This window comes from Coenobita brevimanus, chromosome 1, assembly GCF_032717465.1.
Source record: "Coenobita brevimanus isolate Jiangsu-jjx chromosome 1, ASM3271746v2, whole genome shotgun sequence".
In the NCBI taxonomy this organism is placed as follows: domain Eukaryota; kingdom Metazoa; phylum Arthropoda; class Malacostraca; order Decapoda; family Coenobitidae; genus Coenobita; species Coenobita brevimanus.
Window position 1 is genome coordinate 9511677 of NC_136954.1, and position 24768 is coordinate 9536444.

The 24768-nt window shown below is 43.8% G+C and overlaps 1 protein-coding gene across 1 annotated transcript in view; it reads left to right on the top strand.

Moving 5' to 3' along the window:
- LOC145413995 (glutamate receptor 1-like) overlaps nucleotides 1-24768 on the top strand; it is an 802643-nt gene that overhangs the window by 15015 nt on the left and 762860 nt on the right. Inside the window, exon 5 of the mRNA XM_080283586.1 lies at nucleotides 5289-5441. Within this exon, the coding sequence (XP_080139712.1) occupies nucleotides 5289-5441 (153 nt within the window). The remainder of the gene's footprint in view (nucleotides 1-5288; nucleotides 5442-24768) is intronic.

The window sequence follows — 24768 nt, forward strand, 5'->3', positions numbered from 1 at the left end:
TGGGAAGAAGGGGTAGGGGCATGAGCAAGAACCCTGAATACACAGTACCAAGAGGATTGGGAGGGGCTACTGGGGGAAGAGGGAAGAAAGGTGGAGAGAAGGGGGAAGAGGGGACTGAGGGGGGAAGGGAAAAAGGGGAATGAGGAAGGAGAGGAAAAGTAAGGAATGAGTGAGAAACCTGGAAACACTGTAGCCATGAAGAGAAGATGGGGTAAGAGGGAGAGGAGGAGGAGGAGGAAAGGAGAGAATGGGGGAGAGGGGAGGAGGGTGGGGAGAAGAAGAAATGGTGACGAAGGAGGTGGAGAGAGGGGAGAGGGAAAAGAAAGGAATCTGAGAGGGGAAAAGGGGAAACTAGAAACACACAGCTGAGAACGTGAAGGAAGAGAGGGGAGGAGGATGGGGGAGAGTGAGAAATGAAAACTTGGGATGAGGGGAAGAAATGTACATTGGGAGAAAGAGGTGAGATAGGGAGGGGGGAAGAGAGGAGATACGGAGGGGGAAGAAAAAAGATAGAGAGGGGAGAAGAGAGGAAGTAGAGCAGGGGAAAGACAGGAGGTAGGGAGGGGGAAGAAAGTAGGGAGGGGGATGAGAGGAGGTAGAGAGAGGAATGAGAGGAGGTAGGGAGGGGGATGAGAGGAGGTAGGGAGGGGGAAAGAGAGGAGGTAGAGAGGGGGAAAGAGAGGAGGTAGGGAGGGGGATGAGAGGAGGTAGGGAGGGGGAAAGAGACGAGGTAGGGAGGGGGAAAGAGACGAGGTAGGGAGGGGGGAAGAAAGTAGGGAGGGGGATGAGAGGAGACAGGGAGGGGGAAGAGAGGAGGTAAGGAAGGGGGGGGGGAAGAAAGGAGGTTGAGAGGGGAGAAGAGAGGATGTAGGGAGGGTGGAAGAGAGAAGGTACAAAGGAGTACAAAGGAAACCAAACAGCAACAGACCTTATGGTCCTTTCGAGGCTGTTTGTTACAGAGTAGACTATGACTACAAGATCTAACTCTACATGCTGAAGGATAAGGATAGTAAAGCAAGAAGGCTCCCCCCGCCTCCAAACCCTCCAGTTAAAACTGGCAAGAAAAAGTGAGAAAAACCACCATACAGCATGGAAAAACTGACATGGAAATTTCATAGGAAAGACTGAAAAGGAAAAGCTACATTCTATAATACATTATCTATAAGCTACCAGTATGAATAACCTGAAATAGAAAACAGTAAAGTAAAATGAATAATCAAATAAATAGATAACTAATGGATGTCATTATGTACGGGTACGTTGAGTTGATGGGGCGTCTGCGGACACAGTGTGGAAATTGCACAGTACACAGTGTGGATATTCAGGGGTGGTGCAGCAGCCTTGCCTGGCACTATTAAGGTAGGCAGCAGTCAGTCAAGCTACAATTCCGTTCATTCCACTGAGACTAGGAACTTTCCCATGCAGGACAAGCACACAAGTCACCTTCAGAAGCAATGACCTCTGGTACATTAAAAAAATCCCGATGGTGGCCACGTAACTAACAGGGACCCTCAGTGATCCACAGCCCATCACAGGTCGATAGTATGAGTAGTGACCGTTCACTCAGGGCTATCTGTGCATATCCTAGTCTGTGCATATACTATATTTGCATTTAATAAATTGATCCAGGCTCTAAAAAAAACTAAATTAAAATAGAATACAAAATTATACATACACAAGTGTTATATTCAGGAGTAATCATATTAAGCTGGGGGTTAGATGCCAAATACTTATCCAGGCGACCTTTAAAGGTATGTACTGTATTACAATTTACTACATTGGAGGGCAATTTATTCCATACATTTACAACTATTGAAGAAGAAATGCTTAGCTTCATGCGACTGGAATCGTTTGCCAACTATTTATGCTCATTGCCTCTAGTGTAATTCGAGTGATCAACTGTGAAGTATTTATCGACAGCCATGTTATCATGTCCTTTGAAAATCTTGAATACTTGAATTAAATCTCCTCGTATCCTTCGTTTTGTTAGAGTAAAGAGATTCGGGGCCTCAAAACGTTCCTTGTACGGTTTATTTCTCAATCTAGGTATCATCTTTGTCATCCTTCGCTGCACTCTTTCAAGCTTTTCCACATCCTTTTTATAATACGGTGACCAAAACTGAACGCAGTACTCCAAGTGCGGGCGTACTAAGGAATTATACAAAGTGAGGACAATATTATCGGATTTATATTCAAATGCTCTGCCTATGAATCCAACCAGTTTATTGGCTTTTTTCACAGCTTCAGCACATTGTTTGCTTGGTTTCAAATCGTTTGTTATTATAACTCGTAAGTCTTTTTCATGGTTTACCCTATCAAGTTGGACATTATTCATGCTATAATTAGCTCTTACATTTTTACTGCCAATGTTTAACACTTTGCATTTGTTAATATTGAAATCCATTTGCCAAACTTGGGCCCAGTTAAACAGTTGATCATGATCCCTCTGAATTGCCTGCCTTCGCAGTGCTATGTCTGTTTTGTTACCTTATTTAGTATCATCAGCAAATTTTGAAATCTTACAACACAATCCTATGTCAGTATCATTTACATATATTAAGAAAAGAATAGGACCTAACACTGAACCTTGTGGCACTCCACTTGTACCGTTTATCCAGTCTGACTCTTTTCCATTTATTGCAACTCTTTGTTATAGTCCGGTAACCCAATCTTCTACCCATCCCAGAACACTGCCGCTGAAACCATGTGCCTTTAGCTTCTGAAGGAGTCTTTTGTGTGGAACTTTGTCAAAAGCCTTTTGAAAATCGAGGTAGACCACATCAACAGATCTAGTCTCGTCGTACATGTTCAGAGTATCATTGAATAAGTCCAGCAGATTCGTGAGGCAAGAGCGACTATTCCGAAAACCATATTGAGAATCTTTTATGAGATTGTTTGTTTCTGTTTCACAAACTTGTCTCTGATAATAGTTTCAAGCAATTTGCAAACCACCGATGTTAAACTAATTGGGCGGTAGTTTTCTGGTTGGGCTCTGTTGCCCTTTTTGAATATTGGAGTTACGTTAGCAAGCTTCCATTCATGTGGCACCTTACTGCTTTTAAGTGATAAGTTAAAAAGTTCAGATAAAGGCTTTGATATTTCATTCTGTAGTTCCTTCAATACACGTGGCGATATTTTGTCCGGTAGGGAGGTTGGAAGAGTGGAGGTAGGGAGGGGGTAAGAGAGGAGGTAGGGAGAGGGAAGAGAGGAGGTAGGGAGGGGGTAGAGAGGAGGTAGGGAGGGGGAGAAGAGGGAGGCACGGGCAAGAAATCCAGAATAAAGTGGCCGAGGGGTAGAGACGGGGGAGAAAGGAGGAGGGGAGCGAGGATGAAGAGGATGGAAGAACGGAAAGGAGGAGGGAAAAGGGGGAAAAAGAGAGGAAATGGAGAGGGGAAGAGAGTGGGAAGAAGCAAGAACTCATAACCAAGGAGAAAGGCAGAAGGGAAGGTGAAACACAGGGAGAAGAGAGGGGGAGGAAGGGAGGAGTGGGCGGGAGAAGGGTGATGGAGAGGAGAAAGAGGGGAAGTGGAGGGAAGGGGGAGAGGGTGGGAGAGACACATCAAAGAAATATGTAAATTGAAAGGGCCCTTCTTCCGTGGAACAGCCATCACCACAAAATCCACAAAATCTTCAAGATCCCAAGTTGATGGAGTCTGGCAGGGAGGAGGAGAGGTAGGGGAAGAGGGCAGCGGAGAGGGAATGGGGAAGGACAGCAGAAGCGTTGGTTTAGAGAGGGGGGAGGACAGAGGGTTGGCAAGGGGGGGAAGGGGCCAGAGGGGGTGAGGACAAGGTGGTGACATGGTGATAAAGAAGGTGTGATTTTGTCATACGTATATTTTCCTATGTATAGTGTATTATTTAGTGATTTCTTGGTGCATATGCGCGGACTCTGTCTTCCTCGTGCTCTCATACTCACGCGGGTACACACACACACAAAACATAAGGCTGAAAAGCACACCCACACACACCCACACACACACACACACACACACACACACACACACACACACACACACACACACACACACACACACATGAATACAGAAATAGAAAGCAAAACAGTAAAGTGACATAGCATCTGTAAACACTAGTACTTTATAATACTGGCAGTACCTTATTGTTTATGCACAGAAATAAAATGTAGACATCAGATTATTATTATTATTATGATTTTTTTTTTTTGTGGGGGTTGCGTATTAGTGCAAAATAAGAAAAAGCTGTTTTGTTTTGCTCACATTAAGGTGTAGTAACTCGAAGTGAGAACAATGATGGCCTAGATGTTGTGTGAATGGCTGGCTGACACTGTGCTTCGTATTAGGCTTACATATTAATGTGCTCTCTTGTTCTTTGTTTCTGGATCCTACCTAACCCCAGCTCTTCGGTGAAAAATTAGGACTGGAATGATAATAATGATGAAGGTGATTGATTGATTGGTTGACCAAATCAAAACTGGCTGCACAACTGCAATGGTGATGATGATGATGGTGATGATGATGATGATGAAGAGGAGGAGGAGGAGGAGGATAATGATGATGATGATGATGATGAAGAGGAGGAGGAGGAGGAGGAGGAGGATAATGATGATGATGATGATGGCCATAATGCACATAATACAAAACAACATTGGTTATAAAAAGAAGCGATGCGTCATACTGTGCGATGTATGTATGTATGTATGTATGTCCAACAAGTATAGCCATGGCGACTCGTTACTACTACACTTGTCTCTTGAATAGGTTTCCATTGTTTTAGGAAACCGTTTGGCTTGATATTCATTGTAGAGTCACCCGAAAACCTCGCTACATTGAGTGAGCGGATGGGTTGCGCCTCACCTGTGTGAATCTCTATAGTGCTTTTTTTTTTTTTTTTTTTTCGTGACGGAACTAGGTCACTCTGAATACTAAATTGTGGTGCCATGAAATGCAGTTACGCAGTTTTGAGGTTTCCTTAGTTATCAGTCAAATCATGCCTCCATTCGGACTACACTTGGCCATCAACTGAGCTGAAAAGGGCGAACGATAATTGTCAGGTTAGAAAAAAAAAAAAAATGCATTTCCCCGGAACAAACCCATCTAACAAATTCTCCTCTTCCACTCCTCGGGTGAGAGGGTGAGGACGTTTTGTTAGTGAGAGAGAGAGAGAGAGAGAGAGAGAGAGAGAGAGAGAGTTCTAAAATTACCCTCATGGCAAACTCTCCTCTTTCACTCTATAGGTTCCATTAGAAAAAGAAAACACCTATAGTTCCACCAGGTAAATTTTTCTAACAACCCTTTCCTTCCTCTCTACAGGTGCCATCTTTGACCGTGACTCAAGGGACATACAGGGCGCCTTCCTCCACGCCATCAAGCAGTACAACCAAAACTCCACAAGCCACGGACACGAGCTACACGCCTTCGTCGATATTATCAGCACTGCCGATGCCTTCAAGATCTCCAGACTGAGTGAGTGTTTGGCTTTGTATCCTCTTGAGTTTGTTCGTATTTATTCTCTTGAGTTTATGGTGATTTTTGGCTCTACTCATGGTTTGTAAATTTGAGTCTTTGTTGTGATGTTGTATTCTTAGGCTAAGTGAGTGTTCAGGTATTTTTTTGTGAGTTTTGAACGATTTTAACTCGATATTGGAAGGTGACTCCAGCTTGTGTTGTGTTTATGAAAAGTGGGTGCATAAGACGTGTGGTGGTATTATAGGTCGGCTGCGAAATAATGCCGATTTCTTTTGTCTCGGGGAGAGCATGTAGAGAGTGTCATACGTGAAAGAATTGACCATGATGGAGAGTCCCTTAAGTGTGCGAAAGAGTTTTGTTATCTGGGGGACATGTTATGTGCTGGAGGTAGTTCTGTGGCTAGGGTAAAGAGTGGAGAAAATTCAGGGAGCTGTTGCCTCTCCTGACACTGAGAGGACTTTACTTCCGTGCTAAAGGATCCTTGTATACGGCATGTGTTAATAGTGTAATGCTGTTAGGAAGAGGATATCTGTAGACTCAAACGTACAGAAACGACATTGATGGATGTGTAGTGTGTCCTTGAATAAGAGACTAGGGGAGGGGAGGGGGTTAGGATGACGATTGAAGAGTTGAGAGGAAGGATGAGACTTGAATATATTTGTGTTGTGATGAGGATGGGTAACTTGAGACGGTTTGGGAATGCTGAGAAGATGGGAGATGACGCGAAGGGCAGAACAGAAAAGATCGGGATGAGATCATAGTGTGTGACCTCAGGGATAAGCGACTGAACAGGGAGGCTGCCAGAGATCGAGCGGTGTGATGAGCAGCCGTTGGGTGACCAAGGCGGACGCATGCAAGCATGTTGGGGCCCCTATAAATGAAACGAAACGAAACGATTTAACCCTTTTCAACCTTGGGGCGATGGTTTGGTTACATTCTTGCAGATTTTATTCTCATGATTTTATTAATATACAGTATACAGTAGGCTAGTTTTTTTTTTTTTTTTTTTAATTTACACCTTCCTTTAACCCCTTCGACCCGAGGAGGGGATTTTGTTGATATTCTCTCTGTCTCTGATAATTATTCAGGCTAATTTAGATATGGCCTTCATTAGTTTCTGCGTTATTGGAGATCATTCCAAAGCTGAACATAATCGTCCATAGATAACAAGAATAAGCAGAAGAGAGAGAGAGAGAGAGAGAGAGAGAGAGAGAGAGAGACGTCGCTTGTATGTAAAAGGTGTATGATCTCGATTTTTTTTTTCAGTACTCTCAGTTTTCAGAGGGTTTGTATACTCTCAAGCTCTGTAGATTAAGGGTCCTACGGTAAGTGGCTTTGGGGATTTCCTAACACCTCTTCCTTAGCGATTTACTCTGCCTCTTACACCTCCGTACTCTGCAGTGTTACTGATGCAAACCATGTCGATATTTGAACGATACAGATAAAGTGCAGGAGAATGTTCAGGTGTAATATGCTTAATAAATTGCAGTGGAAAGGGCCCTAACACCTCTTCCTTAGCGATTTATTATTGGATGCGTCTAGTTAAAATGGTTTAGAATGCTATTTATGCAGAGTATGGCGATATTTGAAGAATTTGTTATACAGAAGAGGACAGGAAGGTAAAATAAAATAATTTGCATAGGAAACGGTGTTAGGGAGCTTTCTTAACATACGAGAATACCGGCCCTGGTGTCAGATAATTTTAGAACTTATTTTAAGGTCTGAAAATAGGATTGCTCGTCATCCTTGTGTGTGTTTCACATGACTCTGACCTATTTACTCTGATGAAGTATTTCGTATTCTCTCTCTCTCTTTCTCTCTCTCTTAATCCAACTTCATAATCTCACTCTTAAACGTACCTCAAATATCCTAGTTAGTTCCTGTCTGTAGGTTAACCCCTACACCGCGGGCTTGTTTACCAATGACTTGCGTGTCCCGCGGGGTTATTTGGGCTCCGACAGACTCTCAAAAAATATTTGCCAAAAATCAGTTATTAGTCCTAGAATAATAAAATTACATATGCTTATTGCACATACCTTCAGCTTTCTCCTGGAATGATTGTTGAGCCTTCTTCGGTTACCGTAGGACTTGTGGAGACCTCTGAAGTAGGGTAACGAAGTCTCCACTTTACACTTGCCGACAACCCGTAATATGATTACCACAGCCAGATACAAACACTATAAACACTATTCTACAATTTTCAAGTAGTTTGGGATCCATACTAAAAAAAAAACACTGTGAAAGCAATGGAAATTACGAGCGCGTCTGATCGTCGCACTTGCGCTAGTTCGCTCTAGGCACTCTGTCATTTATTATTCATAAAACCCCTCACACTTTATATTTCTATTACTATATCACACTTATATATATCTGGAGTCTTTCTCCATAAGTTTCCTTCAGTCGTATTAGTTTATTGTCACTGAAGTCATTCAATTTTTCAGTCAGTAAAATACGTAGAGAGCCACGGATTCACTCTCACTGTTATAACATAAATTATTTGTACTCATATTCTTATATTACTGATTACTTACATTACTATTTACATTTTCTATTCTATTTTCAATATTTACCCTGCTATTTTACTTACACTATGTTATTCACTGTCACTTTCAGTAAGATAAAACTATAATACACTGTTCAATCATATGAACTGAACATCCATTGCTTTCACCTGCTATTTACACATTATTTACACGTTATTTCCAAATAATTCTGCTTCCACACTTGCACTGTTAGAACTGCTTCTGGCTGTGATAATCGAAGAAGCAGGTAACACAGAGGGGAACCTGGCATTCAGCGCACTGCCAAGAGGTGCATTTATGCTCAGGTGTGCGGCGTGTGGTATGCGCACATACCTGACACCTGCGAATCGCAGCCTTCCTTTTCCCTGTGGCAGGCATAAGCTCAAGTCTGTGCCGATCCGTATACGCCCTCTGCTCAAGTCGGTCGGGAAATGTAACTGGATGGCGCCTTGGAGTTGCTGCTTGCACCCTACCATATCTTTCCAGCAGCTGCTGGACACAAGTCCTGGCGAACAACCTCAGGGAGAAGGACTTGGGTGGCTTTACCTTCATCTTGTACAAGATGAAGGCGTCCAGCATCGTCATATCTATGAGATGCAGAAAAACTTTCCTGTACCACCTAGTATTCTTCCTGAGGCAGTCGATCTCACCAATCATCATGTCGGACTTGTCCACCAGCTGCATGTTGATATTATAGTCCAACACAGCATCAGGTTTCATCACAGGTTCGCCTGTCCTACGGTCGACCTTCCCACTGTCTCTCATCTCCCCTTTATGTACGGTGGTGAGCATGTGCACGACTCTCTTGTCATGCCACCGTATTGCCAGCATCTTCTCACACTTGCGTAGGTGCACGTCTCCTCGCTGCGAGTTTCCCGCCTCTGGGAATTTGGGGAAGTTGGCACGATTACTTTTCACAGTGCCGCAGGAGCCAATGCCGTGCTCAGAAAGGTATTTGGCAAGTTTTGGTGCTGTATAGTAGTTGTCTGTATACAGCACATGATTCCCACCAAAATACTTTTCTAGGAGCACTTTCACTACACAGCCTGAGAAGCCAAGGGGGTGAGTTTTATCGAGATCGACAGTGCTGGCTGAATATATGACGAAGTCAAGGATGTACCCGGTCTTACAGTCGCACAGTACAAAGAACTTAATTCCAAAGCGATGGCGTTTGCTTGGAATGTACTGAACAAACCGAAGACGTCCTCTGAACAAAACCAAGGATTCATCAATGACAACCTTCTGAAATGGGTGGAAGAATGACATGAACTTATCCTTCATTCTGTTCAGAATCTCCCGGATCTTCCAGAGTGGGTCGGTTTGGGAAGGTACAGCATTGTCGGCAAATTGCAGGTTTCCCATGATGTTCCGGAAGTGATCTCTGGCCATGTACTTATTGAAGGTCGGTGAGGGTAGTAAGGGGTCCATGGACCAGTATTCTTCCAACTCATGCTTCTTGGAGTGTGGCATAAGAAGCATGAGGGCAAAGAACACATACAGCTCCTGCACTCCCAGCATGGTCCACTGTTGCAGCTTGGCTGCACCTGTACCACTAGCAGCACGTTGTGATTCGTACCTGTTGGTCTCATCACATATGTGCTGCATGACTTCGTCATCTAGGAAGGCCAAAAGGTAGTCGACACACTCAGCATTTTCGTCCATAGTGAAGGCAGGCTGAACTCCTGAGGAGCTCTCATCGAAAACCAGATTTTCGGGGACAAAATCTGACCCTTCCGTCCACGCGAAGGCGTCCAGGATTCCCTGGTGTGGCGTTGGAGGGCGGGTGGTGGTGGAGGTTGGCTGTGAGGGAGGCTTATCTCTGTCAAGGTCACTCTCACTGACCCTAGGTGCCGTACAGCACTAGCAGCCCTTACCCTACTAGCTACACTACTTTTCACTCTCTTAGATCTACCTCTATCTCTACGGCCTGCCTTCACTGTTGATGCTGGTGGTGACTCCGACGACGAAGATTCCGGAGATAACTCAGCCGACGATGATGACGAGATGAGTAAAGTGGGGCTTGGGGATCGGGGAGGTGAATGCACTCATGACTCATGGCGGGCTGGGTCACGTGGGGGCATTGTTCTGGGGCTAACACGCTGCCTTTTCACTCCCTTCCCAAATTCTTGTCCTTCCTGCACTAAAGGCTCCTTTCCCTTGGAGCTAGACACTAATTCACTTGTAGAAGCACTTGTTGTCGCTGTTTCTGGTGCGATAACCTCACCCGGCTCATCACACGATTCACCCGAATCGTCATAGTCACTGTCCATCATTATCATGGACAATTCTGCAAGTTCTCGTGCCACTGCAGTCACTGAGGCCTTTCCTGCTTGCCTCAACACTTTTCTTTGGAGTAGAGGTCACGGGGTCCTTTGCAATGGGCGCAGAAGCGGCAGGAATGGCGGGGTGCGAGTGCGACATGTTGTCTCTACAGTGGAGGACAAGGAACTAAATGCCGCGGCTTATCTGAGAAGGGAAGGGTTGACAATGACACTTTAAGCTGACTGCTGCTAACTTACAGGCTAATTTTTTATAGGTAGAAAATCTTGGCAATAAATAAAGAAATAGGTAGTTCCAGGTGAATGTAAATGTCAATTAGGATTCTCCCTTCCTTTCTGATATATATTTTTATTACAGACATGGATTACAAGGCATAAATCAAAGGGGAAATTACCGTGGTAATGTAGCGAATGAATGCATGTGAGGTTTTGTCAGGTGATAATTAGCCAATTTCTGGAGTATAACACTATCACTTGCCTTTTTTTTTTTTTTTGTATATATTATTTGGTAAAAATATAGGGCATAGGGCTTATTTCAATGGATGAAATCTGTGGAAAAAGAAGAGGGAAATTTCCGTAGTGCAGCGCGGCATGGGAGGTGAGAGGAGAGGGTAATGGAGGGCAGGTAGGGAGGGGAGTCACGAAGGGGGTAAAATAGCTAAAATATCAACAGTGGAGGGGAGTACAGATGAGATTTGGAGTGCTGACTAGTGTTGGACATTGGCAGTACTGATAGATGATACAAGCCACCACTTGAGAGCCCGGGATAATTCAAAATAACACAGAATCACAAAAGTGACGCCCCGCGGTATGATCCATTGTAGCCGAGCATCACGAAAGTGACGCTCCGCGGTTAAGGGGTTAATAAAGTTCCTCAGGTTCAGGCCACAAGTAACCCAACATTATTATATTATACTCCTGCTTCCCCTACATGGCTTTATCTGGCTTTACTACTTGATCCACATGATTATCTTTTCTGTTAGACTCTTGCTGCTTAGAGAATATTGGACCCTACTTAGGAAAGGCCCATCTAGGAGGAAGTACTAAAGGGTTTTGCTTATTTTCTCTAGTTCGAAAGTTCTTTATAAACTTCTGTCTGCCTGTCTCTTTATCTGTCTGTCTTTATCTATATATCAATCTGTCTGTCTTTCTGTCTATCTGTCTGTCTGTCTATCTGTCCATCCATCAATTTATCTGTCTGTCTATCCATCTATCTATCTATCTGATTATTGCCAGACTCCGTAATTCCATAAGGCGTGGGCATAATGGAATTGCCTCCACGTCGCCCTGGTGTCACTTGGCTGCCCTCCCTCCAGGTCATATCCCATCACTCATATACCTCCCCATGCCATCCCTCCATCTCATCCTCGGCCTCCCCCCCCCCCCACCTCACTCACATACACTCATCTAGTCAGTCTCTCATTCTCCATCCTTTCCACATTTCTTAACACTTTGAATCTTACCCACATCAGCACCACAACGCTCCTTAACTTCCTTCAAACTTCCTTCTTAAGTTAATATTTTGTCTAGATATAGCACAAATAAAACATGTTATCGTAGTGAGGGGATGAGAGAGACCTTTTATATGTAAGATTATTGACAGAATATATCACAAATGTGTGTGATAATTATTACCCTGAAGATGTCTTGAAACAGTAGATGACAGGCTGGGAGTCCACTGTGTTTTATTTTTCCCCATGTGGAGAGGATGGAGAGCGAGAGACTAACGAGGAGTGTATGCGAGTGAGGTGGAGGGGGGAGAGGGAGGGGGAGGCCGAGGATGAAATGGAGGGATGGAGTGGAGAGGCATATGAGAGAGGGGTGTGTGAACTGGGAGCGGGGCAGTGAAGTGGCATTGGACAGGGCGACGTGGAGGCGATTTATTAGTGGCCACCCCTTACGGGATTGCGGCGTCTGGCAATAGGTAGATAGTTATACCTCCTGTAAATATACAGTATATGTGGCGGTGGTGTCCTCGGTAGCGTACTTGTCTCGTAAACAAGAAGTCCCAGGTTCGATTCACGGACGGACCATGGGAGCTTTAGACAGATCGTTGCACTAGTTTGTTCATACCTAGAACTTAATTAGGGACCCTGATGTAAAATGACACGTCGTTATTCTAGGTGAAGAAACTACAGACTCTTAATACACAGACATACAACGCCATCTGTGTCACATGCACCCCACCTCGTCCCTACACACCCCTTCCCTGCTCGATCTAAACCATCGTGGGAAGGGTTCTTGGCGCAGCACCTCGTAATGGAGAGGTTCTGTCCTGTAGTGGAGTATAAAGGGCGCCACATCATGTGTATGAATCTGTGTGTGTGTGTGTGTGTGTGTGTGTGTGTGAGAGAGAGAGAGAGAGAGAGAGAGAGAGAGATTGAAACCGTTCACAGAAATGCTGTGCAATGGCTTTCATTGAAAGGTCCCTAACATCTTTTTTTGTATCTACTTTGTTACATAAATCCTTCCAGTATCACCATGCCCTTTATAAATAACGTACAAAAGGGTATTAACCAGCCATATCTGAAATAAATTTCTAAGTAAGAGGAGTTACGGAACTTTCTTAATCGACTAGAATACCAACTACGGTGCCATGTCCAAGTTCAAGAAGTGCTACGGTATATGGTTTCTTACCGACACCTCATCCATACAGCCCAGGAACACCTTTTTTGTCAGTAGAGAAGTGTCCCTCCCCCACGCAGTGCTTCACCCACAGGTATACGCCAGTTGTATAAGGCTTACGGAGTACAGGTGAGAAGATCATGTGGATGTTTGGTGTTGGAATGTTTGTAAGTGGTGGAGCCTGAATGGTTTGTATGTCATCGATGGAACCTAGAAAATGTGTGTAGCCTACATGTAATAACACGTGAACGGCATACAACTACTACACTATTTTCTTTTTTTCTTTTTTCTTTTTTTTTTTTGTCTACCCCATTCCAGTGGCCTAGTTGTTGGCATCACTGGCTACGTATCTGCCAGCCCGATAGCGCCGGGGTTCGAATCCTGGTACTGGCAGCTGACACCGCAGGACTCAGGTGTCCATCCTCCCGTTGTGAGTTAGTAGGTAAAATGAGCACGTTGTTTAACACGTAGGGAAGGCAACTTTGGTGACCTGGGTGATACACTGGCCTTGTATTCAAAGACTGTAGGTGAATAACTCACCACAGGCTCACAGACCGAAACTGAGCACCGTAGCTAAGCGATTCTTGGCGTTTGGCCTCACCTATATCTTTTACCAGGTTTGATCAACCCCAGATTAGGACTTTTAGAAGGACACACTACCATCCAGCCTACCGAAGGCTCCGGAATTTTGGTGAAGGTTTCTATTAGCAAATCCCCCCAAATTCATTAATGCTTAAAAACAAGTTTGAAAATTGCAGACAGCGCAATGAGGCTAAAGCAGGTGGCAGGTAATTGAGCCTCACAACCCGTCTTGTTGCAAAGGTCACTGTGAGGCACCTGAAGCCTTTGTCCCTTTTCAACACGGCCGAACTCATCTCATTATGCAGGTGAAGGCCTGAAACAATTGTAAGACGGAGGGGAAGCAACGACATTTATTTATTAAAGTTTCAGCTTCCGTAATAGAGTTGCAACAGGGAATCGTATACACTGCATTAAGACCGAACTAGAAAGCAGTGAACTCAGCAGTAGTGGGGCAGGAGGACCGAGGGAAATATGAGGAGGGAAGGACAGGCGAAGGAGAAGTGAGGGAGAGTTCAGGGAAAGCGGGAGTGGTGAGGGAAAGAAAAAGGGATGGGGGAAAGAGGAATGCTTGAGGGAGGAGTAAGGGAGAAGAGTGATATAAGGGAGAGAGAGAGAGCGATGGGGGAGATGAGGAATGGGTGAGGAAAAATTTGGGGAGAAGTGAAAAGATGATGATGATGATGGATGATTGAGGTGGGTGTGAGAGAGAAGTGATTAGAAGTGAAATTGGGTGAGGGAGAATTGAGGTAGAGGTGAGGTTGAGGAGAAATGAAGCAAGGTATGATGGAGAGAGAGGTGAGGGAGGGAGAGAAGGCAAGGAGTAGCATGGGAGATGTGAGGTAGGGATTAGAGAGATGAGAGGAGCACAGGAGGGGCGTGAGGGAGCAGAGAGAGTGCAATGAAGACACAAGTACAGCATTATACCCGTTGCATTGCACATTTAATAGTCGTAACACCTTTGCGCACTTCGAGCGTCAACTTGTGCCAGTCCCATCTTTCGTAAATCCCTAGATAACCCCACCTACTATATCGCTCAGAGGCTGTGTGACCATTTTAGGAATCTGGTAACTGCCGCCATAAGCCTGTAGAAGTGCCCCTAAACCCGCTTCAGGCCACCTGTTAGTATATCGAGATTTTGTAAGTGCTTTTAAAAACTCTCCCAACACCGCTTGTATGTGTACCTCGACGCAGACGCTAAGTAGTAATGGAAATGGAAGGAAGTAGTAAAAGGGTTTTCGGCCAGATCACGGTCACTTAAGATAAAGTATGAAAAAGAAACACAAGAAGAACAAGAGGAGGAGGAGGAAGAATTAAAAAAAAAAAAAAAAAAAAGGCTTATATTTGTCAATCAGCTGTACGAGTCATGAACTTTTTCAGGCCAAGGACATAGGATAAGGGGTGTAGCAAAATTTTTCGCTGATATACAGATTCCTTGTGTTCTTTATACCGTGAACATAGCGACGGTTATGGCCTCCTGAGAATTTTCTTCTTGGCTCCGATGCTCTTAACAAAACCTACCGTGCCTCTTGCCAGGAATATTCTCACATTACAGTTGACTTACAGACGTAAAAGAGAAAATGATACTGACGCTGCCGATGACGAGGAGAGAGAGAGAGAGAGAGAGAGAGAGAGAGAGAGAGAGAGAGAGAGAGAGAGAGAGAGAGAGAGAGAGAGAGAGAATCTGTGTTTGCCTCTGAAAATCTGTCTGCTGTCACCCTTACCTGGCAAAATCCTTTACGAATGCTTACGTACACATGTATATTAAGTTACACATGCAGTTAAGGGACAGTACTAACTTTGATGCACACACGGCGATACTCTGCACCCATTGTATATCAACATTTCGGCACACAGTCACATATGTATACATAAGCACACACACACACACACACACACACACACACACACACACACACACACACACACACACACACACACACACACACACACACACACACACACACACACAGCCTACACTCACATATGCACACTATTGCTCTTTTTCACCACAGTTTCTCACACACGTATATGGACGTTAATACACACCTAATTAAATATATTCTATTTTTGTATAATATAATCCAGTAATTTCACACCTATCTACACACACACACACACACACACACACACACACACACACCGCTCGCTGGTGCAGTGGTAACGTTCTCGCTTGCCAACTGGTGGACGGGAGTTCGCGCCTCGCTCAGGTTGCGAAAAGTTTCACTGACTAAGTGGGTGGTTACTGTCCCCCTTGAGCAAGGGGACGGGTGTGTGCGTGTGTGAAGGTCACAGCCTTGCCCTTAGATCGGACTATATGAGCTCTCAGCTCCCTTCCGGGAGGGTAAAAGCTGACGATCACGACCATCAAGTGATCCTGACCGATCCGGTGAATTACACACACACACACACACACACACACACACACACACACACACGAACTACCTGTATCCTGTCTGTCTGTCTGTCTCTCTCTCTCTCGCTCTCTCTCTCTCTCTCTCTCTCATTGTGTGTGTGTGTGTGTGTGTGTGTGTGTGTGTGTGTGTGTGTGTGTAGTGGGGTCGCTGCTGCATTGTGGTGTTGGTGTGGCTGTGCATGTGAGCTTTACTATTTTCACTTTAACTAGGTCTAAATTTATCATCATTCCATCCCGAATGCTGATGTACACCCGCGAACCAAAGTTTCGGTACCCCCCTCGATGGAAGGAAGTGGAAGTCAGGGTTAGAGAGAGGGCAGGTGAACGGACAACCGTGAGTGGTACTTTGGAACTGAGCTACGAAGCGAATAGTGAGAAACCTAATGACACTGGATTCGAAACATTTCCATGCTATTCACCTGCAAAACATTATGCGTTCGTAACATACATACTGTAACATATAACATAGACTACTGTGTTATCATGGTGTCCTGTGATACTGACCCATCTGTTTCGGATCCTCATCACACAAATAAAGCACCGAGCCAGTTGTATATAAGTTGCAACTTGTCATTATAAGTGCAGTCATAATTTTTGTGAATGTTATCCCTGGATTGTCTATAATAAAGAATGATTGTGAATTTAATGTTGATTCTCACAGTAGTTGTGCGAATGGTTATAAATGTGGCAATTATTTTATGTGGACGACTAAACCACATTGTGATGGACAGCGGAGAGCATTCGCCAATAATTTACTATAACCAGATGAAATTAGATGCAAACAACACAAAATATTATGAGACAACGAAGACACAGCTGTGGTATCCTGCTCCGCCTTGTTATCAAGGCCTTAACTGTGGCTTCACCTCATACGTGCATTATTTTCCTTCAGTCTCTGCCTCTTTTATTACTCTTACTTCCCGGTATCCTCTTACTGCGAGTCGTCATATTCCTTGGAGGGTTTCTTGTCGTCCGGTCCTATAATCCCTACTGTATTACATTATTCCTCGCATCATCACTCCCAACCAAACAACGTTAGCCCAAGACTGCTGAATCTGTTAATACCATTATTGCCACTGCCACTACTATTCCCCCTTTCCCCATTGTGTCTACTGCAATTCCCCTCACAGTACTAGTACTGCTACCCCTATTACTACTCCACTATAAATCTGTTTAATAATACATATGATTGTCCTTATGTCTGTGTATCTATTAATCATATTGTCCCTGTCCCACCGTCGACAACTCGTCACTGACGCGGCACCGCTACTCCAGTTCCCACCCACCATGGATTCTACTCCTCCCCCACTCCGACACCACATTACCCTTCACCTCATCCTTGGGCCAGAAGGCCTGTTGTTCACCCTTTACCGGTGAATATACGTGGCATGCATTAATAATAAAAAACAAGGCATTTGAGAGCTAAACGGTAATCGCCCTTTAAAATATTCAGTTTGCCAAGTCCAAACTTTAGGCCATATTTTGATACCATGAAGGTTTTATGTTGATAGCTCAAGCCATTCATGAGATTTAATGGTGCTAAAGGCAGGCAATAAAAACTAGTTTACCTTTAGCAGTTAGTTTGGTGACCTTGACTCTGACCCCGAGTTGCCATTTTCGAACTCCTCCAAGATTTTGGCCATATCTTGATACGCTGAAGGCTTCATGTTGATAACTCAAGCCGTTCATGAGATATAATAGGAACACACACACACACACACACACACACACACACACACACACACACACACACACACACACACACACAGATGCAGTTAAAAACATGATTGCTCCGCCTTCTAAAGGTAGGCGATAATAATATAATAACAACAACATCGTAGATATGTACTGTAGTGTTCCTAACATTACACTTAATAACTGCAGACCCAAACGTGCTTATATTACGGAGCACTGATATATTAACCACAAAACCGACCACAGACCGTTCTTATCATTACCATTACACCTTCCCTATAGCACTTCACCATGGTAATACAACCCACTGTAGTCCTCTGTGAGATCGCTACACGTGTTTGGGAAAAATAACAGTGCACAACATGCCTACAAACCACTAAAATAAGCATATGATGTTTCACTGACATCCATCAAATAGCGTAGGGGAAGTTAGAAGACAAACAAACAAACGACTGGACACAGACAGACAGAAGCAGAATGTCTCGCATCGGTATGTAACGACCTGACAAAACTCTTGTGATCCTGCATTGCAGGTGTCATCACAGTAATAATAATAATAATAATAATAATAATAATAATAATAATAATTAATCACATGTTATTAGGCACGATACTGAGGACACACACTGGAATAGCATGTGTCGATGCAATGCAGAATCTGTTTGCCAGGACAGAAGGCTGGGTTGCGGTCAAACATTAATTTAGTATTACTATAACCCTACCATTACAGCATATTGTGGCACTGTTTGGTTTTATATGTCACAGCTGTTTTCACTTGTTTTATCAGGGAGATTATGGTGTTTGTCCTCCTCTGTATCATGGATATTAACATGTGATTACTACTACTACTACTACTACTACTGCTACTTACTACTACTACTACTACTACTGCTACTACTACTATTACTACTACTGCTACTACTACTACTACTACTACTACTACTACGATTATTATTATTATTATTATTATTATTATTATTATTATAACTATGATGACACCTACAAAGCAGGATCGTAATAGTTTTGTCAGGTTATCATATACCGGTGCGAGACATTCGGCCTCAGTCTATGTCCAGCCGTGTGTTTGTTTGTCCGCTAACTTCTAGGCAATTTAATGGATGTCAGTGAAACGTCACAGGTGTATTTTAATGGGTTGTAGGCATGTTGTGCACTGTTATTTTTCCCAAACATGTGTAGTGATCCCACAAAGGACTTCAGTGGGTTGTATTACTATGGTGAAGTGCTACAGGTAAGGTCCAGTGGCAATGATAGCAACGGTCTGTGGTCGGTTCTGTGGTTAATATATCAGAGCTCCGTAATATAGGCACGTTTGGGTCTGCGACTTTTATAATTATGTAATGTTCGGAATACTGCAGATGTATGTTGTTGCTGTCAATTTTATAATTATTCTTATTAATGCATGCCACGTATATTCACCGGTAAAAGGTGAACAACAGGCCTGGTGGCCCAAGAAGGAGGTGAGGGGTAAAATGGTTCGGAGTGGGGGAGGAATAGAGCTCATGGCGGGTGGGAGAGAGGGGGGTGGGGTGCAACTGGGGTAGCGGTGCGGGGTAAGTGACGAGTTGTCGACGGTGGGACAGGGACAATAATTATGATTAACAGATACACAGACATAAGGACAATCATATTTATTATTATACAGATTTATAGTGGAGTAGTAATAGGAGCAGCAGTACTAGTACTGTGAGGGAAATTAGACACAATAGGAAAAGGGGGATTACAGTAGTAGTGGCAGTGGCAATAATAGTATTAACAGATTCAGCAGTCTTGTGCTAACGTTGTTTGGTTGGGAGTGATGATGCGAAGAATAATGTAATACAGTAGGGGTTATAGGACCGGACGACAAGAAACCCTCCAAGGAATATGACGACTCGCAGTAAGAGGATACCGGGAAGTAAGAGTAATAAAAGAGGCAGAGACTGAAGGAAAATAATGCACGTATGAGGTGAAGCCAGTTAAGGCCTTGATAACAAGGCGGAGCAGGATACCACAGCTGTGTCTTCGTTGTCTCATAATATTTTGTGTTGTTTGCATCTAATTTCATCTGGTTATAGTAAATTATTGGCTAATGCTCTCCGCTGTCCATCACAATGTGGTTTAGTCGTCCACATAAAATAATTGCCACATATATAACCATCCGCACAACTACTGTGAGAATCAACATTAAATTCACAATCATTCTATATTATAGCTATAGACAATCCAGGGATAACATTCACAAAAATTATGACTGCACTTATAATGACAAGTTGCAACTTATATACAACTGGCTCGGTGCTTTATTTGTGTGATGAGGATCCGAAACAGATGGGTCAGTATCACAGGACACCATGATAACACAGTAGTCTATGTTATATGTTACAGTATGTATGTTACGAACGCATTATGTTTTGCAGGTGAATAGCATGGAAATGTTTCGAATCCAGTGTCATTAGGTTTCTCACTATTCGCCTCGTAGCTCAGTTCCAAAGTACCACTCACGGTTGTCCGTTCACCTGCCCTCTCTCTAACCCTGACTTCCACTTCCTTCCATCGAGGGGGGTACCGAAACTTTGGTTCGCGGGTGTACAGCAAGAGTTTAACAACACAGTATGATGTTGGTCACAAAGAAATGGTATGAAAATGATTTTAAGCCGTAGCTTTGTCTTTTTCTGCTGCTGAGCTACGTGAATCAAACCCAAAAATACCAAGAATCTTGACAGATTTAAGGAAAAAAGACTATAGTCAAATATGAAATCGCCTAGAATATATAGTATCATTATCATCATGGTTCATATGTGGAGTGGCTTGTGTATTGTGGTTTGGCTCTGCAGATGAGAGAGTATGAGTGAGAGAGTTCTCGTGGGAGGCTTTATGTTTCCATGATTATTCATCGCGTCCTGAATCGATTAGGAGAGAGAGAGAGAGAGAGAGAGAGAGAGAGAGAGAGAGAGAGATATGCATATGGAGAGTGACTGCTGACTAATGTTCATAGTCTAGGTTGCTTATGAAGCATCCTACCACATCTTCGTGAGCATATTAAGCACATTACACCTACTCTTCTTCTGTTCGTCAATGATCTGAGCCGCAAGTCCTATCCGGTCATACACGACGATTTCATCCTTGACATACCCATCCCTATTTACAGCGTCCATCACACGTGTTAGTAAAGCAGTCATGAGATGAGGCTATGGCACACCTGGTTTATATTATTTTCGACTGAGGTAAAAAAGATCTTGATACTTAATGCTTCAGTCTCCTAATTCCCACATCTTTCACCCGCCAATATTTTTCACAGGGAAATATCCCCAAATCAACGGAGTAAATTCATATGGCATTGTTCGAAACAGAAGTGAATTGATAGTACGTTTGAAAAAAAAAAAAATAATTATTATATCCAGGCTTTAATGTCCTGTAACCTGTGTGTGTGTGAGTGTGTGTGTGTGTGTGTGTGTGTGTGTGTGTGTGTAAATGGCAGGGTGGCTGTGTGGTTATGTATTTGTGTAAATGCAGGATAGTAAGACCTCTTGCATCTTTTTCATGACAGGAAAGCATTTTTATTTTAATACGGTGATGCTACACAATATGCAAAACATTACATATGAATACTTATGCGTATTGCATATAGCTACTACATATGTCTGTGCCACTACTTCTGTTTGGTCGGACACAGTACAGGTAGGATGGTTCTGCATCAAAACCCTTTCTCTCACAGCAGTTTTCGTTAAACAATACATAATGAACACTTCACTGCACTGAGTGGTCTCAAATCACTACGGTACTTCCAAGAAAATAATTCTACGATTTATGCAGCTTAGTGGCTTATGGTGCATCATTTATAGGCTTAGGACAGCTCACATCTAACCCACATGTTTATATGTCTGCTGTATCGGGAGTAGTCTCTGAAATAACCCAGTATTTGTGTTTTGCTCTACGACCCGACCACATGCAAAGGTTGGAGTGAGGGAAGCACAAGGAGAGGAGAAGGATGTAAGAGGGGGACAAGGGGTGTAAGGAGAGGAGGGGGTGTAAGGGAGGGTAGGAGGGTATAATGGAGAGCAGGAGAGTATGAGGGAAGGCAAGGGGTGTAAGGAGGGTGACCAGGGAATATATGGGAGTAGAGGGACGGTGTAAGTGGAAACAAAGATGATGTAAAGGGGCGGGAGGATGCAAGGAAGAGGGGTATGAGATGTAAGGAGAGCAGGAAGGTGGAAGGGAAGACAGGGGCAGTGTAAGAGAGGCCAGGGGGGGAGTTGGGTGGGACGTGGAATGTAAGGGAGGCTCAGAGGGTGTAAGGAAATAGAAGGATATAAGTTTGGGTGGAAGGATGTAAGGACAAGAGGATGTAAAGGGACAGGAGGGTGCAAGGGTGGGGTAGGGGGGCAGGAAGGAAGAGGGCAAAAGGGGGTCCTGTAGCAGCTTTAAAAGATTCCATTCCAGGCTAACAGAGATCGGAAGTCCCTCCAGTGATAACCTTCTCGATTGCCCTTTGACGAAAAATAAGGTAAATTGCGTGGCGGCGTAGGAGAGGAGAGAGCTAACTTTTATCCGAGAGAGAGAGAGAGAGAGAGAGAGAGAGAGAGAGAGAGAGAGAGAGAGAGTTTTCTGATTTTCTTATTGATTTCACACACACACACACACACACACACACACACACACACACACACACACACACACACACACACACACACACACACACACACACACACACACACACACACACACACACACACACACACACACATTAATCTTCTTCCTCTTCTTTCACAATACTCCGACCCTCAAAGGTAAGTTTTCCCTCGTTCATGCATTTTTCTTTTTTCTTTTCCCTTTTTTCTCTCTTTCATTTATATTTGTTTCTTTCGTATTCTTTTCTTTTTTTCATTTTTTACCTCCGCCAGGAGGAATATGTTTTACCCTGCGTTGGTTTGTCTGTCTGTCTGTTAGGAGGATTACTCAAAAAGTTATGAACGGATTTTCATTAAATTTTTTGGAGGGGTAGGGTATGGCCCAATGAACAGTCGATTAGATTTTGGTTGTGATCCGGAGTTATTTGTTTGTTTGTTCACACCATATCTCCAAAAGTTCTCAAAGAATTTTAGTGAAATTTTGTGGAAGGGTGGACCATGGGCCAAGAAAGATACGATTATATTTGGGGGTGGATCAGGATCAGGATCCTACCGCACAGTATCTCCAAAAGTTCTCAATACGTTTCAATGAAATTTTGTGGAAGGGTGGGCCATGGATTAAGAAAGAATCGATTGAATTTGAGGGCGGATCCGGATCCGGCATTGGTGAACGTATCCGCTCGCCGAGTGCTGCTTTAGTTTCCGGTTATGTTTCGGTCATTCCACGATGCTTGTTCATTCCACTTGCCTCTTCACAGTTCATTTACATCTATCTCTCTCACACACACTGCACCACAGCAGTCTACACTACACTTTACTACACTACGCAACACCAAACCACACTCCACCGCACTACATCACACTTTACCATACTACACCACACCACATTGCCCCAGCCCATCTTTCTTGCCACACCACACCACATCACCCTTTTTTTTTTTTTTTACAGAAAATGAAGAAGAAAGAAAATTAAATTAAATAAAGAAAAAAGTCGTGTTCACCCCACTGCACCACAATTCAACTAACTACACCACACTACACCACATTATCATACCACACGGTCTTACCTCACACAAATCGCACCACATCTCGCCATATTACACCAAATCACACCAAACCACACCACACCACGCTACATCACACCACAGCACACTCCTCCTTACTCTATCATAGTACACAATACAACACTAATCCACTTAATACACACAGTAATTTATATTGGTAAGCATGTTTTAAACCTGTGTCATTCTTATTTCTCTTTGGTTCTCCTAATTTAGTAAAATCGTCTGGCGCTAGTTGGAGAAGAACAGGGAGGCTTTAGGAAGGGAAGAGGTTGTGTAGATCAGATATTCATTCTTAGATCTTTAGTGGAAAAGTTTCTGGAGAAGGGAAAGAAGTTGTATGCGGCTTTCATGGATTTGGAGAAAGCTTATGACAGGGTGGATAGACAAGGATTGTGGAAAGTGTTAAGAATATATGGAGTAGATGGGAAGTTGTTGAATGCTGTGAAGAGTATGTACGATGGTGCGAAGGCTGCAGTGCGTGTGGATGGTGAACTAAGTGAATTTTTCTCTTTGAAAGTTGGTTCGAAACAGGGATGTGTCATGTCTCCATGGTTGTTCAATCTGTACATGGATGGGGTAATAAAAGAGGTACAAGGTAGGGTAGTGGATGTTGGAGTGGCCCTGGTGAGAGAGGATAGTGTTTGGAAACTCCCTGTACTGTTGTTTGCAGATGATACTGTGTTGTTGAGTGAAGACGAAGGGGAGCTGGAAGGCTTGGTGGATGAGTTTGAGAGAGTGTGTAAGAAACGGAACCTAAAGGTGAATGTAGGGAAGAGTAAAGTGATGGTCTTTGAGAGAGGTGAAGTTAGTGAATGTATAGCGAGGTTAGATGGTGAGGAATTGGAAAATGTGAGTACGTTTAAGTATTTGGGTAGTGTGATGAGTAAGGATGGAGGTTTGGAGGGTGAAGTGCTTGAAAGGGTACAGCAGGGAAGAAAGGTTACTGGTTCCTTGAAAGCAGTGATAAGAAACAGGGAAGTGAGCATGGAAGTGAAAAAGTTACTACATGACAGTATTGTGATACCAACTCTAACGTACGGAAGTGAAGCTTGGACGTTGTTGGAAGGACACAAGTCAAGAGTGAGAGCAGTGGAAATGAGTTATTTAAGAGGAGCCTGTGGAGTCACGTGGAGAGACAGGCTGACGAATGAGGATATAAAGGAGCGTTGTGGTGTGGATGTGGATGTGTTAGGAAGCGTTATGAGGAACACACTGAGGTGGTTTTGCCATGTGGAGAGGATGGAGGGTGAAAGACTGACGAAGAGAGTGTATGTGAGTGAGGTGGAGGGGGGAAGAGGGAGGGGGAGGCCGAGGATGAGATGGAGGGATGGGGTGGAGAGGTATATGAGAGAGGGGGGGTGTGAGTTGGGAGCAGGGCAGTGAAATGGCGGTGGACAGGGCGACTTGGAGGCGATTTGTTTGTGGCCACCCCAAACGGGATTGAGGCGTCTGGCAATAGATAGATAGATAGATAGTCTGGCGCTAGTTGGAACATAATATTAGACCTATAACGTGA